The sequence below is a fragment of the Heptranchias perlo genome, chromosome 11 (genome assembly GCF_035084215.1).
Source record: "Heptranchias perlo isolate sHepPer1 chromosome 11, sHepPer1.hap1, whole genome shotgun sequence".
NCBI classification, from domain to species: domain Eukaryota; kingdom Metazoa; phylum Chordata; class Chondrichthyes; order Hexanchiformes; family Hexanchidae; genus Heptranchias; species Heptranchias perlo.
This window is the reverse complement of record NC_090335.1, coordinates 77,355,320-77,367,933: the sequence shown is the minus strand read 5'-3', so window position 1 is coordinate 77,367,933 and position 12,614 is coordinate 77,355,320. Positions and strand designations below refer to the sequence as shown.

General features: G+C 47.5%; 1 protein-coding gene across 1 annotated transcript in view; it reads left to right on the top strand.

Moving 5' to 3' along the window:
• The first annotated feature begins 8 nt into the window (after positions 1-8).
• Positions 9-12,614, top strand: part of LOC137327516 (pyridoxal kinase-like) — a 28,977-nt gene continuing 16,371 nt past the window's right edge. Inside the window, exons 1-2 of the mRNA XM_067993412.1 lie at positions 9-58; positions 275-360. Coding sequence (XP_067849513.1) covers positions 26-58; positions 275-360 — 119 coding nt within the window. The 5' untranslated portion in view covers positions 9-25. The remainder of the gene's footprint in view (positions 59-274; positions 361-12,614) is intronic.

Sequence of the window (12,614 nt, the reverse complement as noted above, 5' to 3'; positions counted from 1 at the left end):
TTGTGTTACAGTTTGTGACCCAGTGATGGGTGATAAAAGGAATGGGGACGGATATATGGTGAGCAGTCTCTTCTCTAACCCTCCCCCTGCCCGTCTCTCCCTCTCCCTCTCCCACCCTCTCCCTCTTTGTGCCTCCCTATTTCTCTCTCTCTTTGTCCACCCTCTCTCTCTTTGTGCCTCCCTATTTCTCTCTCTCTTTGTCCACCCTCTCTCTCTTTTCCCCCACCCCCTGCCGGTGGATATTTTATTGCTGAATGTCCTGTTCCGTTTCTAGTACGTTCCAGAAGATCTCCTCCCAGTTTACAAGGAGAAAGTGGTCCCACTGGCTGATATCATCACTCCGAACCAGTACGAGGCAGAGTAAGTGTCATCGCCTGTCGCTCCTAGATTGGTACGCCCCCCCCCATCCGCTCCCACCCCCCCCCCCTGCTCTCCCCTCCCGACCCCCCCCCCTGCTCTCCCCTCCCGACCCCCCCCCTGCTCTCCCCTCCCGACCCCCCCCCCTGCTCTCCCCTCCCGACCCCCCCCCCTGCTCTCCCCTCCCGACCCCACACCCCCCCTTGCTCCCCCCTCCCGACCCCACACCCCCCCTTGCTCCCCCTCCCCCCTTGCTCCCCCTCCCCCCTTGCTCCCCTCCCCCCTTGCTCCCCTCCCCCCTTGCTCCCCTCCCCCCTTGCTCCCCTCCCCATGCTCCCCTCCCCCTTGCTCCCCTCCCCCTTGCTCCCCCATCCCCCCTTGCTCCCCCATCCCCCCTTGCTCCCCATCCCCCCTTGCTCCCCCATCCCCCCTTGCTCCCCCATCCCCCCTTGCTCCCCCCATCCCCCCTTGCTCCCCCATCCCCCTTCCCCATCCCCCCTTGCTCCCCCATCCCCCCTTGCTCCCCCATCCCCCCTTGCTCCCCCATCCCCCCTTGCTCCCCATCCCCCTTGCTCCCCCATCCCCCCTTGCTCCCCCATCCCCCCTTGCTCCCCCATCCCCCCTTGCTCCCCCATCCCCCCTTGCTCCCCCATCCCCCCTTGCTCCCCCATCCCCCCTTGCTCCCCCATCCCCCTTGCTCCCCCATCCCCCCTTGCTCCCCCATCCCCCCTTGCTCCCCCATCCCCCCTTGCTCCCCCATCCCCCCTTGCTCCCCCATCCCCCCTTGCTCCCCCATCCCCCCTTGCTCCCCCATCCCCCCTTGCTCCCCCATCCCCCCTTGCTCCCCCATCCCCCCTTGCTCCCCCATCCCCCCTTGCTCCCCCATCCCCCCTTGCTCCCCCATCCCCCCTTGCTCCCCCATCCCCCCTTGCTCCCCCATCCCCCCTTGCTCCCCCATCCCCCCTTGCTCCCCCATCCCCCCTTGCTCCCCCATCCCCCCTTGCTCCCCCATCCCCCCTTGCTCCCCCATCCCCCCTTGCTCCCCCATCCCCCCTTGCTCCCCCCATCCCCCCTTGCTCCCCCATCCCCCCTTGCTCCCCCATCCCCCCTTGCTCCCCCATCCCCCTTGCTCCCCCATCCCCCCTTGCTCCCCCATCCCCCCTTGCTCCCCCATCCCCCCTTGCTCCCCCATCCCCCCTTGCTCCCCCATCCCCCCTTGCTCCCCCATCCCCCCTTGCTCCCCCATCCCCCCTTGCTCCCCCATCCCCCCTTGCTCCCCCATCCCCCCCTTGCTCCCCCATCCCCCCTTGCTCCCCCATCCCCCCTTGCTCCCCCATCCCCCCTTGCTCCCCCATCCCCCCTTGCTCCCCCATCCCCCTTGCTCCCCCATCCCCCCCTGCTCCCCCATCCCCCCTTGCTCCCCCATCCCCCCTCGCTCCCCCCCTCCCCCCTCGCTCCCCCCCTCCCCCCTCGCTCCCCCCTCCCCCCCTCGCTCCCCCCTCCCCCCCTTGCTCCCCCCCCCCTTGCTCCCCCCCCCCTTGCTCCCCCCCCCCTTGCTCCCCCCCCCTTGCTCCCCCCCCCCTTGCTCCCCCCCCCTTGCTCCCCCCCCCCTTGCTCCCCCCCCCCTTGCTCCCCCCCCCCTTGCTCCCCCCCCCTTGCTCCCCCCCCCCTTGCTCCCCCCCCCCTTGCTCCCCCCCCCCCTTGCTCCCCCCCCCCTTGCTCCCCCCCCTTGCTCCCCCCCTTGCTCCCCCCTCCCCCCTTGCTCCCCCCTTGCTCCCCCCTCCCCCCCCCCTTGCTCCCCCCTCCCCCCCCTTGCTCCCCCCTCCCCCCCTTGCTCCCCCCCTCCCCCCCCTTGCTCCCCCCTCCCCCCCTTGCTCCCCCCTCCCCCCCCCTTGCTCCCCCCTCCCCCCCCCTGCTCCCCCCTCCCCCCCCCCTTGCTCCCCCCCTCCCCCCCCCTTGCTCCCCCCTCCCCCCCCCTTGCTCCCCCCTCCCCCCCCCTTGCTCCCCCTCCCCCCCTTGCTCCCCCCTCCCCCCCCTTGCTCCCCCCTCCCCCCCCCTTGCTCCCCCCTCCCCCCCCCCTTGCTCCCCCCTCCCCCCCCCCTTGCTCCCCCATCCCCCCCCTTGCTCCCCCCCTCCCCCTGTCGAAACATCTTCTCCTATCGAACCCTTTCATAATCTTAAAGATCTCTATCAGGTCACCCCTCGGTCTTCTCTTTTCTACAGAAAAGAGCCCCAGCCTGTTCAATCTTTCCTGATAGGTATAACCTCTCAGTTCTGGCATCATCCAGGAAGAGTTTAGGGAGTTAAGAAAGAAATTAAGGAGCAGGACTTCAATGGTAGTAATCTCCGGATTACTCCCCATACCTCGCGCCAGTGAGTATAGAAATAGGAGGATGGGGCAGATGAATGCGTGGCTGGAGAGATGGTGCAGGAGGGAGGGCTTTAGATTCCTGGGGCATTGGGACCAGTTCTGGGGAAGGTGGGACCTGTACAGGCCGGATGGGTTGCACCTTAACGGAGCTGGGACCAATATCCTCGCGGGGAGGTTCACTAGTGCTGTGGGGGAGGGTTTAAACTAATTTGACAGGGGGATGGGCACCAGGCTGTAGCATTGGAAAGGAGAAATAAGGTGCACAAAGGATTGGGAGAGACAGATATCACTAGAGTAAGAAATAGTACGGTATTAGGCGGGATCAGACTAAGAGAATACATTAAGGTCTAAGATAGGTTTACAGTGCATGTGTGTAAATGCACAAAGCACAGTAAACAATGTTGGTGAGCTGCAGGTGCAATTAGCCGCATGGGAATATGATGTAGTGGTTATAATGGAGACCTGGCTCAAAAAAGGGCAGGATTGGGTACTAAATATTCCTGGATACAAGGTGTTCAGGAAATATAGGGAAGGAAAGAAAGGAGGGGGGGGGTGGCAGTATTGATTAAGGAGAATATTGCAGTGCTGGAGAGAGAGGATGTCCTGGAGGGGTCAAAGACAGAATCTATTTGATCAGAGTTAAGAAACAATAGAGGTGCCATTACACTACTGGGGGTATTCTATAGGCCACCAACTAGTGGGAAGGAGAGAGAGGAGCAAATTTGCAGCGAAATTAGAGATGTGCAAGAACTATAGAGTCTATCCTAATATAGACTGGGATAGTAATAGTTTAGGGTCAAAGAGGGGGAACTTTCTTTAAAGGAAGGTTTAAACTAAAATGGCAGGGGAATGGGAACCTGAGCAGGGAGACAGAGGACAGGGAAACAAGGATAGAAACAAAAGACAGAAAGGGAAGAAGCAATAGTGGAAGGCGGAGAAAACAAGGGCGAGAAACAAATAGGGCCATAGCGCAAAATAATACTAAGATGACTAGCAATCTTAAAAAGACAAGTCTAAAAGCATTGTGTCTTAATGCGTGGAGCATTCACAATAAGGTAGATGAATTAACAGCGCAGATAGATATTAACCGTTATGATATAGTTGCGATTACGGAGACATGGCTGCAGGGTGACCAAGGATGGGAACTGAACATCCAGGGGTATTCAATATTTAGGAAGGACAGGCAAAAAGGGAAAGGAGGTGGGGTCGCGTTGTTAGTAAAGGAGGAAATCAATGCAATAGTGAGGAAGGATATTGGCTCGGAAAATCACGATGTGGAATCTGTATGGGTGGAGCTAAGAAACACCAAGGGGCAGAAAACGTTGGTGGGAGTTGTCTATAGGCCCCCAAACAGTAGTAGAGATGTAGGGGAGGGCATTAAAAAGGAAATTAGAGACGCATGCAAGAAGGGTACAACTATAATCATGGGTGACTTTAATCTACATATAGATTGGTCAAACCAAATTAGCAATAATACTGTGGGGGAGGAATTCCTGGAGTGTGTACCTGATGGATTTCTAGACCAATACGTTGAGGAACGAACCAGAGAACAGGCGATCCTAGACTGGGTATTGTGCAATGAGAAAGGATTAATTAACAATCTTGTTGTGCAGGGTCCCTTAGGGAAGAGCGACCATAACATGATAGAATTCCTCAATAAGATGGAGAGTGAAGTCGTCGAATCTGAAACTAGGGTCCTGAATCTAAATAAAGGAAATTACGAAAGTATGAAGTGTGAGTTGGCTATGATAGATTGGGGAACTTTACTAAAAGGGATGGCGGTGGATAGGCAATGGCTAATATTTAAAGAATGTGTGCAGGAATTACAACAATTATTCATTCCTGTCTGTCGCAAAAATAAAACAGGAAAGGTGGCTCAACCGTGGCTTACAAAAGAAATTAGGGATAGTATTAGATCTAATGAGGAGACATATAAAATTGCCAGAAAAAGCGGCAAGCCTGAGGATGGGGAGCAGTTCAGAATTCAGCAAAGGAGAACAAAGAGATTGATTAAGAGGGGAAAAATAGAGTATGAGAGTAAACTAACAGGGTACATAAAAACTGACTGCAAAAGCTTCTATAAATATGTCAAGAGAAAACGATTAGTGAAGACAAATGTAGGTCCCTTACAGTCAGAAATGGGGGAAATTATAGCAAAGAAATGGCAGAACAATTAAACACATACTTTGGTTCACTAGATAGACTAGATGCAGGGAAGATGTTCCCGATGGCTGGGGAGTCCAGGACCTAACAGTCTCAGGATACGGAGTATGCCATTTAGAACAGAGATGAGGAGAAATTTCTTCTCTGAGGATGGTGAACCTGTGGAATTCTCTACCACAGAAGGCAGTGGAGGCCAAGTCATTAGATGTATTCAAGAAGGAGATAGATATATTTCTTAATGCTAAAGGGATCAAGGGGTATGGGGAAAAAGCGGGAACAGGCTACTGAGTTAGACGATCAGCCATGATCATGTTGAATGGCGGAGCAGGCCCGAATGGCCGACTCTTGCTCCTATTTTCTATGTTTCCAGCCCAATGAGGAAGGAGGCATTGCTGGATCTGGTTCTGGGAAATGAGATGGGTGAAGTGGAGCAAGTGTCAGTGGGGGAATATTTAGGGAACAGGATCATAGTATCATAAGGTTTAGAATAGCTATGGAAAAGGACATGGACCACTCTAAAGTGAAAATACTCAGTTGAAGGAGGGCCAATTTCAGTGGGTTGAGAACGGACCTGTCCCGGGTAAATTGGAATCAAAGATTGGCAGGCAAAACTGTAATTGAACAATGAGCGGCCTTTAAAGAGGAGATGGTTCGGGTACAGTCTAGGTACATTCCCATGAGGGGGAAAGGTAGGGCAACCAAAACCAGAGCTCCCTGGATGACGAAAGAGATAGAGGGTAAGATGAAGCAGAAAAAAGAGGCGTATGACAGATGTCAGGTTGATAACACAAGTGAGAACCAGGCTGAATATAGAAAGTTCAGAGGGGAGACAAAAAAGGAAATAAGAGTATGAGAATAGACTGGTGGCCAACATAAAAGGGAATCCAAAAGTCTTCTATAGGCATATAAATAGTAAACAGGTAGTAAGGGTTGGGACCCGATTAGGGACCAAAAAGGAGATCTACGCATGGAGGCAGAGGGCATGGCGGAGGTACTAAATGAGTACTTTGCATCTGTCTTTACCAAGGAAGAAGATGCTGCCAAAGTCACAGTAAAAGAGGAGGGACTTGAGATACTGGATGGGCTAAAAATTGATAAAGAGGATGTACTAGAAAGGCTAGCTGTACTTAAAGTAGATAAGTCACCCGGTCCGGATGGGATGCATCCTAGGTTGCTAAGGGAAGTAAGGGTGGAAATTGCGGAGATACTGGCCATAATCTTCCACTCGTCCTGCGATACGGGGGTGGTGCCAGAGGACTGGAGAATTGCAAATGTTACACCCCTGTTCAAAAAAAGGGTGTAAGGATAAACCCAGCAACTATAGGCCAGTCAGTTTAACCTCGGTGGTGGGGAAACTTTTAGAAACGATAATCTGGGACAAAGTTAACAGTCACTTGGACAAGTGTGGATTGATTAGGGAAAGCCAGCACGGATTTGTTAAAGGCAAATCGTGTTTAACTAACTTGATTGAGGTTTTTAATGAGGTAACAGAAAGGGTTAATGAGGGCAATGCGGTTGATGTGGTGTATATGGACTTTCAAAAGGCGTTTGATAAAGTGCCGCATGATAGGCTTGTCATCAAAGCTGAAGCCCCTGGAACAAAGGGGGCAGTGGCAGCAAGGATACGAAATTGGCTAAGTAACAGGAAACAGAGAGTAGTGGTGAACGGTTGTTTCTCTGACTGGAGGGAGGTGTTCAGTGACGTTCCCCAGGGGTCGGTGCTGGGACCACTGCTTTTCTTGATATATATTAATGACTTGGACTTGGGTGTACAGGGCACAATTTCAAAATTTGCAGATGACACAAAACTTGGAAGGGTAGTGAACAGTGAGGAGGATAGTGATAGACTTCAAGAGGATATAGACAGGCTGGTGGCATGGGCGGACACGTGGCAGATGAAATTCAACACAGAAAAGTGCGAAGTGATACATTTTGGTAGGAAGAATGAGGAGAGGCAATATAAACTAGAGGGCACAATTCTAAAAGGGGTACAGGAACAGAGAGATCTGGAGGTATATGTACACAGGTCGTTGAAGGCGGCAGGGCAGGTTGAGAAAGCGGTTAAAAAAGCATACGGGATCCTGGGCTTTATAGATAGGGGCATAGAGTACAAAAGCAAGGAAGTCATGATGAACCTTTATAAAACACTGGTTCGGCCACAACTGGAGTATTGTGTCCAGTTCTGGGCACCGCACTTCAGGAAAGATGTGAAGGCCTTAGAGAGGGTGCAGAAGAGATTTACTAGAATGATTCCAGGGATGAGGGGCTTTAGTTACGTGGATTGACTGGAGAAGCTGGGGTTGTTCTCCCTGGAACAGAGAAGGTTGAGAGGAGATTTGATCGAGGTATTCAAAATCATGAAGGGTCAAGACAGAGTGGATAGAGAGAAACTGTTCCCATTGGTGGAAGGGTCAAGAACCAGAGGACATAGATTTAAGGTGATTGGCAAAAGAACCAAAGGTGACATGAGGAAAAACTTTTTTACACAGCGAGTGGTTAGGATCTGGAATGCCCTGCCCGAGGGGGTGGTGGAGGCAGATTCAATCACGGCCTTCAAAAGGGAACTGGAGAAGTGCTTGAAAGGAAACAATTTGCAGGGCTGTGGGGATAGGGCGGGGGAGTGGGACTCGCTGGATTGCTCTTGCATAGAGCCGGCACGGACTCGATGGGCCGAATGGCCTCCTTCTGTGCTGTAACGATTCTATCACTCTATGACCCTAGTAAATCATTTTTTCATCTTCTCCAGTGCCTCTGAATCTTTTTTATAATATGGAGATTAGAATTGTGCACTGTACTCCAAGTGTGGTCTAACCAAGGTTCTATACAAGTTTAACATAATTTCTCTCCTTTTCAATTCTATCCTTCTTGAGATTAACCCCAGTGCTTGGTTTGCTTTTTATGGCCTTATTAACCTGTGTCACTACTTTTAGTGATTTGTGTGTCTGTACCCCCAGATCCCTCTGCTCCTCTTCCCCATTTAGACTCTTATTTTCCAAGCAGTGTGTGGCCTCCATATTCTTCCTACCAAAATGTATCACCTCACACTTATCTCTATTGAAATTCATTTGCCAATTACACGCCCATTCTGCAAGTTTATTAATGTCTTCCTGTATTTTGTCGCAGTCCTCCTCGATATTAATTATACCTCCCAATTTGGTGTCGTCCACAAATTTTGAAATTTGCCGATTCCCGAATCCAAATCATTTATGTGAATGGTGAACAACAGTGGCCCCAGCACCGATCCTTCTGGAACACCACTTCCCACCTTTTGCCAGTCTGAGTAGCTACCCTTAACCTCTACTCTCTCTTCTCTGTTTTGTAGCCAGCTTGCAATCTATTCACTATTATACAATCCAGTCAGACTATAGACCTGTCATTATTCACTATTATACAAGCCACATGACCCACAGAGCAGAAGTGTCCTGTATGGTGTGGGACTGGATTGAATCAGCTGTGATGTTCCGATGACCAAATAGAGCCAGCTGCCAGTCACGGTCACTCCTGATGAGGAAGGAGGTAGTGGAGGGAGTGGCCCTTTAGCAGGGAGTCAGCACCCTCAGGGCAGTGATGAATTCAAGATTTCATCTCTTCGATTCACTTCACTGAAGAACAAATTTGTCCTTGTCGATTGCCTTGTTCCAAGTCTGCCCCACTGAAGGGACCAGGTTTCAAATATTTCAGTGTGGGCCTCTTCAATGTTGCATACAGTGCACAGCTTGAAACTCGTACCACAGCTCTGTTTAGTTTGAGAGATTAGATAGAGAAATATTTAGGGCAGGGTTAGAAAAACAGAACGCGCCCAGGCCCAGAATATTTCTCTTATCACCGAGTGCTCAGAATGGGTGACCTTGTTGGATATAAACACAGCCGAATGTGTGGGTCAGAGGGCTAGAATTAATAAACAGTGGTATTAGATTTATTACCCAGCGTAGTAGTAGATTTAATACACGGGGTAGAATTAGATTTATTACCCAGCGTAGTAGTAGATTTAACACACGGGGTAGAATTAGATTTAACACACGGGGTAGAATTAGATTTAACACACGGGGTAGAATTAGATTTAACACACGGGGTAGAATTAGATTTAACACACGGGGTAGAATTAGATTTAACACACGGGGTAGAATTAGATTTAACACACGGGGTAGAATTAGATTTAACACACGGGGTAGAATTAGATTTAACACACGGGGTAGAATTAGATTTAACACACGGGGTAGAATTAGATTTAACACACGGGGTAGAATTAGATTTAACACACGGGGTAGAATTAGATTTAACACACGGGGTAGAATTAGATTTAACACACGGGGTAGAATTAGATTTAACACACGGGGTAGAATTAGATTTAACACACGGGGTAGAATTAGATTTAACACACGGGGTAGAATTAGATTTAACACACGGGGTAGAATTAGATTTAACACACGGGGTAGAATTAGATTTAACACACGGGGTAGAATTAGATTTAACACACTGGGTAGAATTAGATTTAACACACTGGGTAGAATTAGATTTAACACACGGGGTAGAATTAGATTTAACACACGGGGTAGAATTAGATTTAACACACGGGGTAGAATTAGATTTAACACACGGGGTAGAATTAGATTTAACACACGGGGTAGAATTAGATTTAACACACGGGGTAGAATTAGATTTAACACACGGGGTAGAATTAGATTTAACACACGGGGTAGAATTAGATTTAACACACGGGGTAGAATTAGATTTAACACACGGGGTAGAATTAGATTTAACACACGGGGTAGAATTAGATTTAATACACGGGGTAGAATTAGATTTAACACTCGGGGTAGAATTAGATTTAATACACGGGGTAGAATTAGATTTAACACTCGGGGTAGAATTAGATTTAACACTCGGGGTAGAATTAGATTTAACACTCGGGGTAGAATTAGATTTAACACACGGGGTAGAATTAGATTTAACACTCGGGGTAGAATTAGATTTAATACACGGGGTAGAATTAGATTTAATACACGGGGTAGAATTAGATTTAATACACGGGGTAGAATTAGATTTAATACACGGGGTAGAATTAGATTTAATACACGGGGTAGAATTAGATTTAACACACGGGGTAGAATTAGATTTAACACACGGGGTAGAATTAGATTTAATACACGGGGTAGAATTAGATTTAATACACGGGGTAGAATTAGATTTAATACACGGGGTAGAATTAGATTTAACACACGGGGTAGAATTAGATTTAACACACGGGGTAGAATTAGATTTAACACACGGGGTAGAATTAGATTTAACACACGGGGTAGAATTAGATTTAACACACGGGGTAGAATTAGATTTAACACACGGGGTAGAATTAGATTTAACACTCGGGGTAGAATTAGATTTAACACTCGGGGTAGAATTAGATTTAACACTCGGGGTAGAATTAGATTTAACACTCGGGGTAGAATTAGATTTAACACTCGGGGTAGAATTAGATTTAATACACGGGGTAGAATTAGATTTAACACACGGGGTAGAATTAGATTTAACACTCTGGGTAGAATTAGATTTAATACACGGGGTAGAATTAGATTTAATACACGGGGTAGAATTAGATTTAAGACACGGGGTAGAATTAGATTTAACACACGGGGTAGAATTAGATTTAACACTCGGGGTAGAATTAGATTTAATACACGGGGTAGAATTAGATTTAACACACGGGGTAGAATTAGATTTAAGACACGGGGTAGAATTAGATTTAACACACGGGGTAGAATTAGATTTAACACACGGGGTAGAATTAGATTTAATACACGGGGTAGAATTAGATTTAATACACGGGGTAGAATTAGATTTAACACTCTGGGTAGAATTAGATTTAATACACGGGGTAGAATTAGATTTAATACACGGGGTAGAATTAGATTTAACACACGGGGTAGAATTAGATTTAACACACGGGGTAGAATTAGATTTAACACTCGGGGTAGAATTAGATTTAATACACGGGGTAGAATTAGATTTAACACACGGGGTAGAATTAGATTTAAGACACGGGGTAGAATTAGATTTAATACACGGGGTAGAATTAGATTTAACACACGGGGTAGAATTAGATTTAACACACGGGGTAGAATTAGATTTAACACACGGGGTAGAATTAGATTTAACACACGGGGTAGAATTAGATTTAACACACGGGGTAGAATTAGATTTAACACACGGGGTAGAATTAGATTTAACACACGGGGTAGAATTAGATTTAACACACGGGGTAGAATTAGATTTAACACACGGGGTAGAATTAGATTTAACACACGGGGTAGAATTAGATTTAACACACGGGGTAGAATTAGATTTAACACACGGGGTAGAATTAGATTTAACACACGGGGTAGAATTAGATTTAACACACGGGGTAGAATTAGATTTAACACACGGGGTAGAATTAGATTTAACACACGGGGTAGAATTAGATTTAACACACGGGGTAGAATTAGATTTAACACACGGGGTAGAATTAGATTTAACACACGGGGTAGAATTAGATTTAACACACGGGGTAGAATTAGATTTAACACACGGGGTAGAATTAGATTTAACACACGGGGTAGAATTAGATTTAACACACGGGGTAGAATTAGATTTAACACACGGGGTAGAATTAGATTTAACACACGGGGTAGAATTAGATTTAACACACGGGGTAGAATTAGATTTAACACACGGGGTAGAATTAGATTTAACACACGGGGTAGAATTAGATTTAACACACGGGGTAGAATTAGATTTAACACACGGGGTAGAATTAGATTTAACACACGGGGTAGAATTAGATTTAACACACGGGGTAGAATTAGATTTAACACACGGGGTAGAATTAGATTTAACACACGGGGTAGAATTAGATTTAACACACGGGGTAGAATTAGATTTAACACACGGGGTAGAATTAGATTTAACACACGGGGTAGAATTAGATTTAACACACGGGGTAGAATTAGATTTAACACACGGGGTAGAATTAGATTTAACACTCGGGGTAGAATTAGATTTAACACACGGGGTAGAATTAGATTTAACACTCGGGGTAGAATTAGATTTAACACACGGGGTAGAATTAGATTTAATACACGTGGTAGAATTAGATTTAACACACGGGGTAGAATTAGATTTAACACACGGGGTAGAATTAGATTTAACACACGGGGTAGAATTAGATTTAACACACGGGGTAGAATTAGATTTAACACACGGGGTAGAATTAGATTTAATACACGGGGTAGAATTAGATTTAATACACGGGGTAGAATTAGATTTAACACTCGAGGTAGAATTAGATTTAACACTCGGGGTAGAATTAGATTTAACACACGGGGTAGAATTAGATTTAACACTCGGGGTAGAATTAGATTTAACACACGGGGTAGAATTAGATTTAACACACGGGGTAGAATTAGATTTAACACACGGGGTAGAATTAGATTTAACACACGGGGTAGAATTAGATTTAACACACGGGGTAGAATTAGATTTAATACACGGGGTAGAATGAATACACGGTAATATTAGATTTAATACACAACGTAGTGTTAGGGAACGAGGAATTGGAAAAATAGTGAAAGTTAAGTGGGGCTGAAAGAGAGAAACTGAAACATAGAAAATAGGAGCAAGAGTCGGCCATTCGGCCCTTCGGGCCTGCTCCGCAGTTCAAAATGATCATGGCTGATCGTCTAACTCA